Raw genomic sequence first — 17227 nt, forward strand, 5'->3', positions numbered from 1 at the left:
CATTCACTGCCCTGTGGAGCAGTGAATACAATACAATACAGTGTCTTATATACCGCAATTCTCTACAAGGAATCTATGTGGCCTTGTCCCCTCAGTTAATTGAGGGAACGTGCGCAAAATACTTAAAATCTGATCGCGTGGTCCGAGCATTTCCTTCCCTCCCTTGCCTTTACCTTCGCTGGCAATTTTTCTCTTACCAAGCAGCCGGAGCATTTCCTGACGTTGCATGCGGCTGGATGGCTGGCTGGCTGAAACTTCTCCTCTAATGCAACTGGAAACAGGAAGTTGCATCAGAGCAGAGGAGAAGTTTCAGGCAGCCAGCCGCATGCGACTTCATAAAATATTCCGGCTACTTGTTAAGAGAAAAATCACCAGTGAAGGTAAAGGCAAGGGAGGGAAGGAGATGCACAGACCGCAGCGGGAGGGAGGAGGTGCTGCTGGGGACAGAGGACCCAGCTGAAATGAACTTTAAAAAAATATATATATATTAGAGTTTCCCATAGAGCTTGGGGGGAAAAAAGGACACTAAAGCAAAACTGGCTGAAGAGTAGGAAAGAGAAAGGGGAGGACAGGCAGGTGAACCAGATGCTGGAAGCAGGGGGAGAAAAAGAGAAATAAGCTAGATGGGGTTGGAGAGGAGAGAGACACATTGGTGTGGAAGAGGAAGAGAGGGGAAATCTGGACACAGGAAGGTAACAAACAGGGGAGAAATTATATGCATGGGGGCATAGGGACAGAGATATAAAGGGGAGATACATGGGGATAGTATATGGACACAGGGAGGGCAATGCCGGACACAGGAGGGAGTATACAGATACAGAGGGGAGATATTAGAAATGGGGAAAATAGGAACACAGAAGGGAGATGGTTTGCGGGGATGGGGACAAATTTTTTCCCTGTGTCATTCTCTATTACCCAGAGAGCTGTGATACCTGTTTGCAGATTCAGCACTGATAAGTATGACTGTGAGTCTGATTACCACCTGATATACCAATGTAAACTGAAATTTTGAAAGGGAATAAACAGGTCAAGAGCAAAGGGAAATTGTATTTTTTTCAGTTTTTATTAGTTAATAGTTAATTTTCTGAGGGGGGGGGTTCATTTACTTTAATTTTATTCTTATTATTTCTTTTTTTTTTTATTGATTGAATTGTATCTTTCCCTCACCATTCTTGGAATTTTGTTATATTGTTACTATTTTAATAATTATTTACTCAGGTACTTTAGCTAGATTGTGAACCTTCGGGACAGATAGGGAAGTTCTAAGTACCCAATTTTATTTTATTGTAAACCGCTTAGATCTGTAATATGCTTAAGCGGGATATCAAATGTTAATAAAACATAAACATAGAGAGGTTTTTCAGCTGCTCCCGAAGCCAGCTGAGCAGCACCGCGTCCTTTACTTTATTATGCTTTGTCTTTTGCTCTCCGGGTCACAGTGATGCACCCATGTCTCGTTGCCGGTAACAATTCTCTCCAGAATACTCGGATTTTCTTCATACCGTCTGAGAAACTGGGTCACGCTATTGCTTGTGCAGATCAGTAAGCTGTTTGAGAAACCATCATGTGCAGACGTTCCTGTATCTCAAGTCATCGTGCATTATGGCAAATGCAGATCCGTAGCTGATATCCAAATTTGCAGCCAATTGAGACACTGTTATCCATCTGTCTTCTCTAATCAAATCATCCACCCTGTTAATGTGCTCTTGTGTTCGATGTTGATGGGCAACCAGAACGACCTTCGTCGGTTACACCTGTTCTTCCTGCTTTAAACCTTTCTACCCACTTATAAACCTTTCATTGAATCATGGTGCTATGTCCATACTGAGTCAATATCTCATGGTGAATTTCCACAGGTTTCTCTCCCTCTGCTCAAAGAAAGCACACTATTGCAAGTTGTTCTTCGATGGTGCAATCTTGCAATAGAGCATCCATGTTTCTAACCCCATGGCTGCCACACGACTGAAAGCCAAGCGCTACACTGGGCATGGATGAACTATCCAACAAGCAATGTACAAGTACATGTGTTCCATTTTGCTAGCTCTGTTCCAGTTATCATGTAATTTAATTTTTGATTTGCCCTTGTATATCTTTCTTGCTTCCTGAAATATTATCAGATAGCGAAGAGCTAAGACTAAACATATCTGAGGAACAGCAGCGTGGGCCACACTGAAGAACTTACTTTTTGAAAGGACTGTATAAGACTGGAGCAGCTAGAAAATACTATTTAGTTGTTAGAAACATGTTTTGAGATTCACTGGCATTTTCTGTGTTTGTTGTCATCCAGGTTCTCTCTTTCCTCATCATGGCACATTTGAGGTGATTAAGAATACAGACATAGATCTGGATAAGAAGATTCCAGAAGATTATTGCCCTCTCGATGTCCAGATCCCGAGTGATTTAGAAGGATCAGCCTACATAAAGGTGAGAACGAATCGAACATACATAACAAGGAAAGCTATGGAACTTTTTGTTTTCTTAGTGCAGTGTATGTTTGTTTATTTATTTATATCCCACCCTTACCCAGGGCGAGGTACAAACTTACATACAAAACAATAAAATTACATCTAATGAGAGCTAAAAGCCAAATATCATCCTATAATAATAAACTTCTATTTATTATGATAGGGGTTGCCATACAGCTTATTCCAAGGAATTGGAAAAACTGGGATAGACTGAACTATTCCTTTTGGTAGGAGTCTCTCTGTCATGTTTTTAAGATGGAACGTAATATGACCATACATCAGGGATATTATAAAAAGTTTCTGAAGATTTGGGAGCCATTGTCAAAATTTTGCAAAGAGTAATTACTAATTATGCCCTTTGGTCAGACACGTCCAGGGTGGGTGGGAGGGCGGGTTGGAATGTATTTTTCAATTCTCAATTAGAGTGTAGTAGTTCTTAGATATAATTATGGGGGGTGATAATCTTTTTGTCATAGATTATAATTGTATTTAAGTGCTTTTATAGAATTATATGATATGATTATATTTTATTTTGTACTTGCTTATGGCTTTAAAATGAATAAAGAAATTAAAAAAATAAATAAATAAAATTACATCAAAAACACAACAATAAATACTCCCACAAAACAGAGCAAAAAAATGCAAACAATAAAATACATAGGCGACCAGCGCTTTACTATCTTACTTATGTAACTTTCAATGATCTTTTTAAATTGCAGGTCTCGATTCAGAAACAAGCACCGGACATAGGTGATCTTGGTACAATTAATCTCTTTAAACCTCTGCCAAAATCCAAACCAGGTACATTTTTTGTTTCACTCTTAAAGATAAAGATTTTTATACTGAGAGTCCTGAATATTATAAATAATGAGTTGCCTTTAAGGTAAAATATTTCAGGTAAATAAATCATAAGTTATGGGAGGACACTGTGATAAATCAATGGATGTAGCGAATGAATTTAAAACAACGATCTACAGTGGTAGAGTCTTCATTTACCCCCCACAAGTGAAACTGCTGTTATAAGTAATGTGCCTTTTATAATCCAATTAAAATCTTAGCTTTATAAATGGTCCTAGGTCCTCCTAGTGTTTCTTTTTATTTGTCCCATCTACTGATGGTTTTAATGAGGGTATCTGCCACACCTCTTCTAGGACTGCTGGAAATGAGCCAGCAAGAATGAGAATGGGAAGACCAAGGAGAAGATTGCCATTTTGTTCCTTAGTGCAGCTGGTAGAACTTGCTGTTTGTACATAATTTTGAACCAGGTTAAGGAGCTGAGGGAGTAGTTTAGTGATCAGAGAAGCAGGCTGTAAATGAGGGAGGAAAGATTTTCATATCCTGATTCTCCCAGTGGGGCTGTTTGTGATGTTAGGCAAGTCACTTCACTTCATTACCTTGACTTTGGTGCTGTCACGATGCAGTAGAAAGCCCAATAAATACAGTATGGAGTAAACAAACAATAATCACAGCAAAACACTTTCACCAAATAAAGTGCAATGGATAGAAACTTCACCAAAAAAACAGCAAACATAAACCAATCAAGCCTGCAGGAGTTAATTTAATACAAAAATTAGGTCCTCTGCATAAGACAAGATAAGTAGTTTTTGTCCCAGTATTTAGTATTGTAGTTATTTTGAATTTGGCTTAAAGGAAGTTTTTTTTATGCCCATGAGGTTTTGTTGGGACAGGGCTTAAGCCGCTGCAGTGTCTGGCTTGTGCTACATTTTCTGAGGATTTTTCCTCCTTTTTTGCATAGAAATTAACTCGTGCAGGCTAAATTGGGTTGGTTTGTGTTTGCTGGTTTTTTGGTGACGTTTCCATCCATTGCACTTTATTTGGTGAAAGTGTTTTGCTGTGATGATGCAGCAGAAAAACATTTACTCCTCCCCCACCTTTTTACGAAGCTGCGTTAGGCTTTTTTATTGCTCCGATACTCATAGAATTCCTACGAGTGTCATAGCTAATACTGCTACAGCAGACGATAAAAAAGCCCAATAAGGCTTCGTAAAAGGGGCAGACGGGGGTTAGGGGAGATGGGGAGGGGGAAATGATAGTAAACCTTCTGTGCTAAAGAGCAGCACAGTGGGTATGCAGAAAACTGAATAACAAGTTGCTCCTGATATGTTTAAAAAAACAAATCCCCACTAAAATCTAGCGTGGTTGTTTATTCTTCTCCTAGCATTGAATCATTGCACCAGCTCAGGGCAGACGTACAGTGCAAGAGCAAAAGAATGATCTAAGGTGAAATGCTCCACTTCCTCTAAATCGCCTAAGATCATAAGTGGTGCCTGGAAGGTTTGGGCCACTAAACTTCCAAACTAATAAAATGCAGGTAAAGAAAGACCAGAGCCACGGAGAATTTAGTTCCAATTTCTTTTGTTGTAGGGGGAGTTAAGTATTTGCTATGACATTTTAATAATGTATATGTTTTGCATAGTTTCAAGGGTGGGGAAAGAAGTCATCAAAAAGTGGCTTGGTCTGTTTTGACGTGAAAAATACTGTTCTGTAAAAATAAGTACAGTGGTCAGACTTCTGTGTACAAATGTTATAAAGAAACTGCTTTGCAATAAGAAAAAGGAATAAAAATCATTTTTATAGTTGGAAGCTTCACAGTTTTGCTAAGAATCCTGATGCTGCACTGGACACCCCTGATCAGTCCGCCCACCCTGTCCCCAAAGGATCATTCAATCCTCAAAAAAAATCTTATCAGTTGTGTCCCTCATGGTCCAGGGGAAAATCAGGCAGGAGCGATTCCCAGTTGTGTTTGTCTTTGGCCAGCACTGAATTCAAGATGGTACCCTTAGCAGTAGTCCTATACTGCTATGGGGTGATTTTTCTTTACTAAGAATCATAATCCCTTAGTGGTATTTCCTAGACCACAGAGTGATACAGGAAAGTCTTGAGTGTATTCAGCAAGAACATAAGTGGCATTTTGGGCAGAAGCCAGAGCATTTGCTCCAGAAGACCTTTGTAAAGCAGCTACATGATTATCTTAGGCAGTACAAGACTGATGTCTGTGCCAGAGACAATAGTGCCTTTGGCAGAGCAGTTTTGAAGGGAGTCTTGTCTTCCTTCTGCCCTGAGGAATAGAGCTTAAATACATCCTGCTGGTTTATAAAATGAGTAGGGTGGAATAGGTGGACATGAAGGGCCAAATTCTATAAGCAGCATCCCGATTGTAGGCGATGGTAGGCGTCCTACCACTGTCTAACCAGCCAATTGTAACACACGTTTTAAAAAAAACCAACCCTGGGGGTGGTTTGGGATTTTGGGAGGGGTTTCTGGTGTAGGATGGGTGTGTTGTTTGTAACCGTGGAGGACATCAGAGCAAAGTCCTCCGCGGAGTTCGTCATTATTGTAAAACATGGTTTTCAGCTGGAGCTCTTTTTGTATATTCTTTGTTTAATAAAAAAGGATTTCACGTAAAAAAAACCAACCCGAGGCAGACCGCCTACACTGTAGGCGTCTGTCGCGGTTGAGGAAGATGCTGTGGTTTCACCTTGGGTGGCGGTGGGAGGGATTGGGCATCCCTCCTGCCATGGACAGTGTCGGATGGGGGTTCGGGGGTTGCAGAGGGATGAATTGGGCATCATGTCTGCTGGCCAAGTCCACGGGGGGGGGGGGGGATTCTCTGCTGCAACCCCTCAGCTTATCGTAGCAGGGGGGTTCCCTTTCTGCGATCAGCTGATGGGAAGGGATCAGGTGCCTGTGACATGGGCACCTGTTAGAGAATCGGGCTGGTTAGGCAGGGTTAGGCATCTGTCCCTTAGGGCAAACGTGATTCTGTATAGGATGTCCGTGTGTGATTCCCAAAAACTGTTTGGGCGGCTGCTGAGACCGGGTGTCCTATACAGAATCAGGCCTGAATAGTTGTTTGTTTACTCTTTCCAATAATACAGGGGCTAGTGGTTATGCAATTAAGTTACAAAATAATACATTTAGACCATCAGAGAAAATATTTATTCTATCAATGTGTAATTAAGCTCTGGAATTGATTGGCAGAGAATGTGGTTAAAAACAGTTAGCATAACAGGATTTTAAAAAAAAGGCTTGCACATGGTTTATGAAGAAAAGTTCATAAGCCATTACTAAGGTAGACTTAGTGGAAATTTTGCTATTTATTTCTGTGGTAAGCAGCATCAAATCTATTTTACTTTTTTGGTATCCTGCCAGACTTTGTGGCCTATTGGAAACAGTGGTCTGTTGTAGTACAGCAATGCTTATGTACTTTTGTGGCTTTTTTTTATTGTGGCTTTTCTCTTTTGGATGGTGTTATTGGAGGTCTCAGTCATCATTTGATCACTTTCCTTCTCTTTCATACTGCCTACCCTGTTAACCGTCACCTTGTTCCAGTTTTATGCACTAGTACTGGGGTTTTTTTTCACTTTTTCATAATATTGCTTCCTCAGTTGTATCCATTTTTCACCCTCAACTATATCTGAAACTAAATTTTGGAAAGACCAACTTCCATTTCAAATAACCCTTAACACTTACATTATTTTGGTCCTAATTCTAATAATAATAATAATAACTTTATTCTTATATACCGCCAACAATCTTGCGACTTCTAGGCGGTTTACAATAAAAGAAACTGTAAATACAATAAAATAAAGAGAAACTTTACGTACAGCGAATTGAAGAGTATAGCAGTGAATATCTCGTACAACGAATTAAAGAGTATAGCAGTGTACATCTGATAACATTAATAATGTTAACGTCAGTTTGTGTGTTGCAAGGCCAGGAAGTGCCAAGTTGTTTACACAGAAGTAGAAATGTTCCGTAAGTTGAATAGAGTGTTCATATTTAGTGATTAGGGGTTGGGGTTAACAGTTTGCAAGTTCAGGTATGTGGTGATGTTACGAGGGGGGTTGATGTTCCGGTTCGTTACCTAGGTATTTCAAGAATAGGTAAGTTTTTAGGTGTTTCCTGAATTCTTCATAGTTGTTTGTGTGCGCAATTAGTTTTCCTAGGTCTTTACCCCATATGGCTGCTTGATATGATAGCAGTTGTTGATGGTGTCTCTTATATTTGCACCCTCTAGCCGGTGGGGAGACAAATTTCATGTGTGTTTTTCTTTCATGTCTATTGGTTGGGAATGAGAAGAGGTCTGTGATGTATTTTGGGGCTAGACCATTCTGGTCTTTGAGGGTTAGAATGTAAATAATTGCTGCATAATAAGGCCTTTTATGTCAGAGATTGTTTCAAGAAATGTTTAATCTAGGTGAGGGATAGATTGGCCTAAGACTACACCTTGTTGGTGTCTGATGGAAAACTCGCACCTTTGTACTTTCAGGTGCACCACATTGGCAGATAAAGCTGGAGGCAGCACAGAACGTTCTCCTGTGCAAGGAAATCTTTTCCCAGCTGTCCCGTGAAGCCGTTCAGATTAAGTCGCAAATCCCTCACATTGTTGTAAAGAATCAGATCATCTCCCAGCCCTTTCCAGGTAAAATCATGGCTGCTGCTGATTATATGCTCTGTTATTGAGAGGGCTATGAAGTTGGAGATAGAAGCCATTTTGGGTGGTGTCAGAATCAAAATATACTGACTCCGGTTTCATCTTCAAAATAAAAACTTAGAACATTATAATATATGGTATATTTATAATTTATATGTGTGTGTGTGTGTGTATATGTATACTGAATATATGTGTTAAGATATTTTGTCAGAGGAAGATTCTCAAAACTTCACAATAAAATTTGATGGGCTGCTACCAAGGTCGCTATTGTAACAATTTAAAAAGGCAAGTCATTCTCAAAAGACCCTGCATTCAAATGAAGTTCGCAGATGTTCACTTAGGCTCGCTAAATTTACTTGAGATGAGTCTGTGGTGGTAGTGATCAGCACATGTGCAGAATTTACCTGACCTGCATATTAAAAAACAAACACTAAACCAAATCGAAGATCGGCAGGAAAGATGCCTACTCACTCCCATCATGCTCGCACAACCTCTGGACACCCAACCCTGGCAGCGAGAGGTATGCCTACTCTCTCCCACCACGTCATACAATCCCCCGACACTACTACCCCACTCCACAGCAGGAGAGATGCCCACTCTCTCCTGCCACGTCACACAGTCCCCCAACACTACTACCCCACCCCGCAGCTGGAGAGATGCCCACTCTCTCCCACTGTGTTGCACAATCCCCCAACACTACTACACCTACCCACCACCGTCACCCCCACCCACAGTAGGAAGGATGTCCATTGACTCCCACTATCGCCCAACCCACTACTTTTCCTTCAATGATTTTAACCCCTTTGAAAAGAATTCTTCTGTTTGACCTTCAAACCAGGATGTCACTTGACGTCTTCATCACTTGAAAACCACTGTTCACGGACAGATTTCTTCAAAACTCGGAATGGGAATTAATCCGAGGAAGCCAGGTCAGCCCTGTAGGGTGGATGGTTCAGCTGCTGAAACCCCGATTTTCATACGGCAGCCTGTGATTTTCGTGACCTGTGCACCGGCGCATTGTTGTGAAAAGCAGGACGCCTGTTGTGCGTTTTCTCATCTTTTCTCCTTGATTGACACCCACAAAGTGATCATTGTGTTGGCATAACTATCTCCAGTTATGGTTGTCTAGTGTGGCATGAACTCCAGAAGCAAAAGTCCTTCATCCCAGAAGACAGTTGCCATGACTTTGCTTGCAGATTTTTCTGTCTTGAAGTTGTTTGGGGTGGGCGATGACTTTTACTTCCACTGTATTGACTCCATTTGGACTCGAGATCTCTATGATAGACCTAAGTCTCATTGTCAGTCACCAAACGATGAAAAAAATTCACTTGGTCTTCATGGAGCATCTCCAAGTTGTGCTGACAGCACTGGAACCTCGTGGCCTTCTGACATGGCATCGGCATTCTTGGAACCCATCTTGGACTAACCTTGGACATGCCCAACTTTTCATGAATTATTTTCCGAACTTTACCTGCCAAGATGCCCATTTCTTCAGGTATTCAGGAAACCTTAATTAGCCTGTCTGAAAAAATTAAATCCTCGAGTTTCTTGCATATTTCTGTTGAAGTTACTTCCACAGGCCATTCAGCTTGAGGGTCATCTTCAATGAATGCTCTACCCCACTTAAACTGCTTGCTCCAAAATTTTACTTTGTAGGATGATGGGGTAGACTCACCATAAATGCAGTCATACGTTCATGGATATTCTTTGGCTTTTTCCTTTCTTTTGTGAGAAATTTTATCACTGAACGGTGCTCCAAATCTAGCAGTTTCTTACTTGGTTCTCTGACATCCTGTCTCTTGGAATGTTAGACTCACACTGAGCCACAACTGTGCATGAGTAACCTTGAGACATGTCACAACATGCACAATCTTGTTTCAATACGCTTGCTACTTTCTTTCATACTCGGGTAGATAAATTATTGAACACCCCTCATATTTTAGATTGTTCGTAGATAGTGTGTTCTATGAAACTGTACCATGTGCTGAAATATCTCAGTATTCTCCTGTTGTGAACCACCCAGAACTACTGGTTGGGCGGTATACAAGAAAATAAATTATTATTAAATTATTATATTTTTATGTCTTTGACATTCTGCTGATTGAATAAAGATGCCCTTCTCCAGAAACCTCAGAAATTGCTGTAACAGTTTTCCTCTAACATTTCATTCTTGGAATAGCTGGGGCAGTTTTGAATAAACAAACACAAATAAATTGAGGATCAAGATGGGTATACAAAACAGTCCAGTTGCGTTCAAGTCCTTACACAACATGGCGCCCAGCTACATATCAGCCAAACTCCCACCTTATGTCTCAAACAAACCCCTCACTCCCAGGAGGAAGTGAGTCTTCAAATACCCCCTGATTGGAGCCTCCAACTAGAAAGTGCCAGACCAAGGTCATACTCTCACTTCTTACCACAGTACTGGAATCGGCTGCCTCCTAACATCAAATCCCTTGATAGACTTTTGAGCTTTAGAAAAGCAATAAAAACAAGCTAGCATTCAGAGTTTTACTCCCAATCCACTGTATTCTTAATAGATGTACAACTGACTCTCTCCCTGTGCATTCTTCAGTCTCCAAGAGTCTGATAATCCAGAACAATTGAACTAGATGCATCTCCAGTGTTCCCCCTAGGGCCTTTTAGCCGGGCGGTCCGCCCAGCTAAATTCTGCTGCTGCCCCCGCTGCTTAACATTTTTTTAAAAACCCAAGGCTTGGAGATTTCACGCCTTAGCCCATAGCGAACTTATGCTCCGGGGCTCTAATGTGTGCGTGCCGGCTTCCCTTCAAAACCGGAAGTTATGTCCGGGGGGGGGAAGAGAAGAGAAGCTGGCACGCACATGTTAGAGCCCTGAAGCATGCGTTTGCTATGGACAGGTCAGTGAAGCTTACAATTTGCTATTCTTGCTGCCGGGTCCTGCCTACTTTCTGTTTCTACGAAGGCAGGACCCAGCAGCATTTCTCCCAATAGGTCGATCGCGATCTTGAACCGATCAGCCTTCCTCTCCCTGACGTCAATTCTGCCATCGGAGAGGAAGTTCTGGCCAACCAATTGCTGCCTGGTTGGGCCGGAACTTCCTCTCCAATGGCAGAATTGATGTCGGGGAGAGGAATGCTGGTCGGCCCGAAGCAGGGAGAGCTTGGGGCGGCAGCGGCAGCTTTGGAGCCTGTTATTCGATGGCGGGGGCGGCTTGGGGGCCTGTTCCCCGATGGCAGCAGCAGTGGCTTGGGGAAGGGCAGGGAGAAAGAAAGAAAGAGGGCAGGCAGGGAGACAAAAGGAAAGAAGAGAAACAGAAAAAAAGGGGGCATGAAGAGAGAAAGAAAGAAAGGTCATGGAGAGAGGAAGAAAAAGTTGGGGGAGGGAATGAGGTCTGGAGGAGAGGAAGCATACAGGCTGAAAGAAGGGAAGAAAGATTGGATGCACAGTCAGAAGAAGAAAGTGCAACTAGAGACTCATGAAATCACCAGACAACAAGGTAGGAAAAATGATTTTATTTTAAATTTAGTGATCAAAATGTGTCTGAATTTATATCTGCTGTCTATATTTTACACTATGGTCCCCTTTTACTAAACTGCAATAGTGGTTTTTAGCGTAGGAAGCCTATGAGCGTCGAGAGCAGCGCTGGGCATTCAGCGCAGCTCCCTGCGCTAAAAACTGCTATCGTGGTTTAGTAAAAAGGGAGGGGGGTATTTGTCTATTTTTGTATGGTTGTTACTGAGGTGACAGTGCATAGAGTCATCCGCTTTGACCTCTTTGGAAAAAACCCTGGAATAGGAATGATAGTTAACATTTTCTCAGCGTACAGTGTGCTTTGTGGTTTTTTTTAATTTTATTGTTGGTAGATCATTTTGACTTGGTCATTTTAAAAGTAGCTCGCAAGCCCAAAAAGTGTGGGCACCCCTGCTCTAGAACATTGCTCCTTAGTTTTATCAAGTGGTGCAGTGAGGGGCCAGCACTTTACATCTTATCTCCTCATGTACAGCACGGTTCTTTATTCTAAGCAGCTCTGGCACTAACAAGTACTACGGGTGCCTTATGCTACTTTCACTACCACTTGCAGTCAGGTTCGACATTTTATCATGGTTTTGGTTTTTTATTTAGTTTTTCACCAGTATTTTCATTTATTTATTAAAGCAGCCTTTTTTAACAGCCCGATGCCCCTCCCCTATCAGCATTCAATCCACTGCCGACACTTTTTTGGCGCCTCTTTCAATGGATCAAATATCATAGCCCCACTGTCGCTTGTTCACATTTATTCTGCGTACGAGTTTATCTCATCAGTGCAGAGACCTTTTTGGTAAATCCATTTTACTTTCCCTTTTTTTACTTTCGAGTGCTGTGGTTTTTATTCTTTGGTTTTAATAGAAGCTCATTTGTACAATAATTTAGATCTTTCCTAGGTTCACTTTTCATCTACCCGGTCAACTTGTCTTTGAGCTACTATCGGCTTATGTTTTCAAGATACACTCTTTATTATCAGCTGTTCATTTCCCATACGTTTACTTTTGCCCTGTTTAGGTCTATATAGTCTAGGCACACTGTTTGTAACCAGCCATCATTTTAAGTATGTATATGCCCTATTTTAGGGGGGGGAGTTAAGTTCTTTTATTTCTATTTATTTCATTAATTCTGAGTTCGATGTTACAATATGTTGTTCTTGGTTTTTAGTTTACACATTATTTATTTTTTTCTATGACATGTTCGCATCACAATTTTACTCAAAAGTATAAATAGGTATCCATATTTCCATTCAAGTTTCATCACGGTGCTCTGGTTTTGGCTCCAGTATTTATCACTTCCGTCCACCAGGTCTGGCTATCCATTACCGTCTCATATTTTAAAGACTCACTCGTTATAATTATTGGTGATCCACACGTCTTCATAATGGACATGTCCGATTTTAGCAAACTATGGGTTTGGTCTTTTCTAGTTTCCTTTCTATAGTTTGCTTTTCATCTGGAGTCTTGAGTTTAGAATTACATTTTATGACATATTTTTGTGGTTATAATTGTATGACATGTCTAAATCGGTCAAGTTAACCATTCTTTTTATTATTTTTTGTCCCCTCATACAGTGGCAGACCGCCCCGGGTGCCAGCCCTAGGGGGGTACACAGCCAGCTGGATCCAGAACCTTTTGAGCTGCTCTAAATGGCACTTGCACCTCAGTGCGGCTGCTGTACTTATTCCGAAGCAGAGTCGGCAGCCGCACTGAAGTGCAGGAAGGTCCCGCGATGACTGCATTTGCCAAGTGATGTCAGAAGGGGTGGACCGGCAGCTGCAGTCATTGCAGAACCTTGCCGCAACTCCTACATCTGCAGAGCCACCCCCTCCAACGTCACTTACATCTTCCAGAGGCAGAGGCAACAGAAGCAGTCATCATGGGACCTTGCTGGTTTGGAGGGAGAGAGGAGCATAGAAGGGTGGTGGAGGGAGAAAAAGGGCGTCAGGGTGGTATGAAAGGGTAGTGGAGGGAGAGAAAGGGTGCAGATGCTGATGGAATTGGTGTGCAGGGAAAGGAGAGAGAGAGACATAAGGGGGGAAGGCTACTGGATGGAATTGGGTTGGAGGGAAAGAAAGGGGGCAGATGCTGATGGAAGTTGGGGGAAGGGAGAGGAGAGAATGAAATGCCAGACCATGGGGGTGTGGGAGAGGGAAGGGAAGAAGAGGAGAGAGATGCCAGACCATTGGAGGAGGGAAGGGAAGAAGATGGATGCCAGAATAATAGGGGTGAAGGGGAATAGGAGAAAAGATGCCATATAGAAGGGGCAGAGAGGAGGTCACGTGATGGTAGCGAGCTGACCGGACGTCTCCGGCTCGGGTTCCGCTCTCCCTCAGTATAAACGCTACATACCGTGCTAGTAGTCAGCGTTTTTTCCCGGCGATTTCGCTTCTCGCTGCTAGGGAACGCTGTGGCATTGCGTCGGGAGCTCTGGAACAGTGCAGCTCGGTTCCGTTCGGCAGGGATGCCGATCAAGACCACGAGGCCCGGCAAAGAAAAATCTGCTAAGCTTCCCAACATGGTCGCCGCTAGCCCGATCTCTCCAGGGCCGCCCCCGCATGATGCAGACATGCAGGTCTCCGTCTGCCATCTCTCCAAGCTCCTGGATGAGAAACTCTCCAAACTGCACACCGTGATGGAGGAGGTAAAAGACAGCATAGCGGGCCATGCTGCGCGGCTGCAGCAGGCGGAGGAGCGCATTTCGGCGCACGAGGAGCAGGCGGTGGCGGCGGAGGTTCGTATTAGTGCCCTGGAGGGACAAGTTAAGCTGCTGGAAGAACGGGCGGAAGAGGCGGAGAACCGCAGCCGTCGCAATAACCTGCGGCTAATTGGGGTGCCGGAGGCTGTCCGAGATTCTGAACTGGGCGAATTGGTGGCCACGTGGCTTCCCCAAACCCTGGGACTTCCATCTTCCTTGAGCCCAGTACAAGTGGAGAGGGTTCATCGCATCGGGGCCCCGCGAGCTGAGGGAGCGCGGTCGCGCCCGGTCATAGCCCGTTTTCTAAATTATGCCATTAAAGCCCGCATACTGGAGGCTTACCGGCGCACCCGCTCCCTGGACTACCATGGCACCAAGCTCCTGCTTTTCCAGGATTTCTCCATCAAGCTGTCTGAACGCCGGCGGGCTCTGGCACCATATTGCACCCAGCTCCATGCCAGGGGAGTTAAATTCTCCCTCCAGTATCCAGCTAAAGTCCGCATCTCTCATAACAACAGTGTGGTCACCATGGATACCCCGGCAGCGCTTCGCTCATATCTGGAGGGGCTGCCGGCCACTTGAGGGGCTGAAGACGGCGGAGTCCTTGTTTGGGTTTCTGCCCTGCGACCCTGGATAGGGGATGGAGTTCTCTTTGTTTCCTGGGCAGGGGGACCTGCTTATTTCTGCTTCCACCTTCGAGACTACGCCGGGGGGAGGGCGGCCCTGGGGGGATCTTGCCTCCTCTCCCTGAGTGTTTCCCTGCACGTGGCTGCATTCTTGGACCCTGCCTCGGTTGATGATTGAACGGCGGGGCATGGGTCTGTGTCTAGCCTGCTGGGGGCAGCATCTCTTGGACTGTCACCTGCTGCGGAGACCTTGATGGGCATTTTTTTCCTCTGCCCACTCCGGAGGGAGCTAGATTGTTGGTCTTGGTCCTGTTGCACTTATGCTGACTACTTGAATATCTTGCGGACCTTTGTTTAATGGAGGGAGGGGGGGTTCGGGATATTGGTTACATTTATGGTTTTCAGGAAGGGTTGTCTGTTGGGTGGTTGGATTGTTCCTGGGGAGGGGGGTAGGGATGGGGAGGGGGTGGGGGGGAGTGTGTCGGGTGGGGTATGCATGGGGATGTGTGATTGGAGTCTTGAGAGTGTGAGCTTCTTCCCTATCACAGAGGGGTGAATCCCATGGGGGTCGGTGGGAGGTGGGCCTAGCTGGGGGGCCTTCTTCCCTGTATTTTTCTCTTGCTCATTTTACTCTTGCAGTTCCAAGCGGGATAGACAATGGTTAATTTAAAACTTTCCACACTCAATGTGGATGGGATCCACTCCCCGATCAAAAGGAAGAAAATACTTTCTTGGTTTCGTAGGGAACGTATTGACATTGCTTTCCTGCAAGAGACTCACCTCACGCCGGTAGAACATGAGAAACTCAGGAGGGACTGGGTGGGGGAGGTGTACTATTCCTCATATAGCGCCCGTCAACAGGGGGTAGCTATTTTGGTTCACAAACAACTCCCGTTTCAATTGCATAAGGTTATACAAGATAAAGAGGGTCGTTATGTTCTAGTGTTGGGCAAGCTTTGGGGCCGGAAGTACCTACTCGGTAATGTATATGCCCCTAATATCTATAATCACGGTTTCTTTTCAGGGATGTTGTCGCGGCTGACACAGTACCCGGGATACCAAGTTATTTTGGGGGGAGATTTTAACATCACAGCGGACCCTGCTCAGGACTGCGCCCCCGCAAAGCGCATCCCTCGAGACCATATGGGCAAGGGAGTTAATTTTCTGACCACACAGCTTGGGCTCCTGGATATCTGGCGCTTATTTCACCCTACGGAACGTACTTATACGTTTTACTCTAATCCTCATAATCTTTATACCCGTCTTGACTATTTCTTGCTCTCTCCCTCGCTGTTGCCCCTCGTTCATGCTGCTGACATTGTGGAGGTCCCGCTCTCTGACCACTCTCCTGTGGTCCTCTCTTTCCAAATCACTGCTGATTCCTCTGATCGGACTTGGCGTTTCCCGGGATACCTGTTTAAAGATCTTGCTTTTCATAGATTTCTGCGGGAAAAGTGGCTAGATTATTATAGTACCAACTATGCCTCTGATCTTGACCCGGGTCTCTTCTGGGAGGCTTCCAAAGCGGTACTGCGTGGCTTCGTTATAGCATATGTCGCTGGAAAGAAAAATAAATTGGAAGCGGATCTGTTGCAGTTGTCGGGCGAACTGCAACAGTTACGGAGGCGTCACCAGCGGACTCTGCAGGATGCTGATCGTATCCGCATACGTACTCTTCGACAACAAATTGATGTGATCCTCACCCAGCGAGCGGAGAGAGATCTGTATTTTCGTCGTTACAATTTACATCGGTGGGGAGGCGAGCGGGCCGGTTGATGGCCCATCTGGTCCGTCCCTATCGTAAGCGTCAAATCATTACGGCCATTACCGACCCAAAGGGTCAAACCTACACGACGGAAGCACACATCCAGCAACAATTTGTGAAGTACTATAAGGATTTGTATGCTTGTCGGCCGTTCGCAGATGCGGATCGGGACCACTTCTTTAAGGATGTCCTTTTACCGAAACTCCAACCGTCCCAGGTTCAAGCCTTGAATGCCCCGATTGATCGCCTTGAGGTGGAGTTGGGTATTAAGGCACTTAAATTAACTAAATCCCCGGGGCCTGATGGCTATGGACCAGAATATTATAAGATTTTGTCTGACGTCATCTCCCCTTCTTTGGCAGCTGCTTTTAATTCTTTGCATTCCCAGAAGGGTGTGGACCGCTATAATATGGCGCACGTTATTTTGCTACCCAAGCCGGGCAAGGACCCGTCTCAGGTGGGTTCTTACAGACCCATATCACTTCTCAATCAAGACGCCAAACTGCTAGCCCCTTGCTTGCTTGACGTTTGAACTCTTATCTTCACCTTCTTATTCATGAAGATCAGGCAGGATTCGTACCTGGAAGATATGCCTCCATGAATCTTACGAGAGCTTTGATGGACATCTGTTCTCGTCGGGGGGGGGGGAGACAATAGGGCGGCTATAGTGGGCCTTGATATGGAGAAGGCGTTCGATAGCATCTCTTGGTCCT

The 17227-nt window shown here is 44.2% G+C and overlaps 1 protein-coding gene across 1 annotated transcript in view; it reads left to right on the forward strand.

Annotated features, from left to right (window-relative positions):
* Nucleotides 1–17227, forward strand: part of MED17 (mediator complex subunit 17) — a 50677-nt gene that overhangs the window by 10983 nt on the left and 22467 nt on the right. Inside the window, exons 4-6 of the mRNA XM_033950487.1 lie at nt 2288–2424; nt 3185–3266; nt 7759–7911. Coding sequence (XP_033806378.1) covers nt 2288–2424; nt 3185–3266; nt 7759–7911 — 372 coding nt within the window. The remainder of the gene's footprint in view (nt 1–2287; nt 2425–3184; nt 3267–7758; nt 7912–17227) is intronic.

The sequence above is a fragment of the Geotrypetes seraphini genome, chromosome 6 (assembly GCF_902459505.1).
Source record: "Geotrypetes seraphini chromosome 6, aGeoSer1.1, whole genome shotgun sequence".
Taxonomy (NCBI): domain Eukaryota; kingdom Metazoa; phylum Chordata; class Amphibia; order Gymnophiona; family Dermophiidae; genus Geotrypetes; species Geotrypetes seraphini.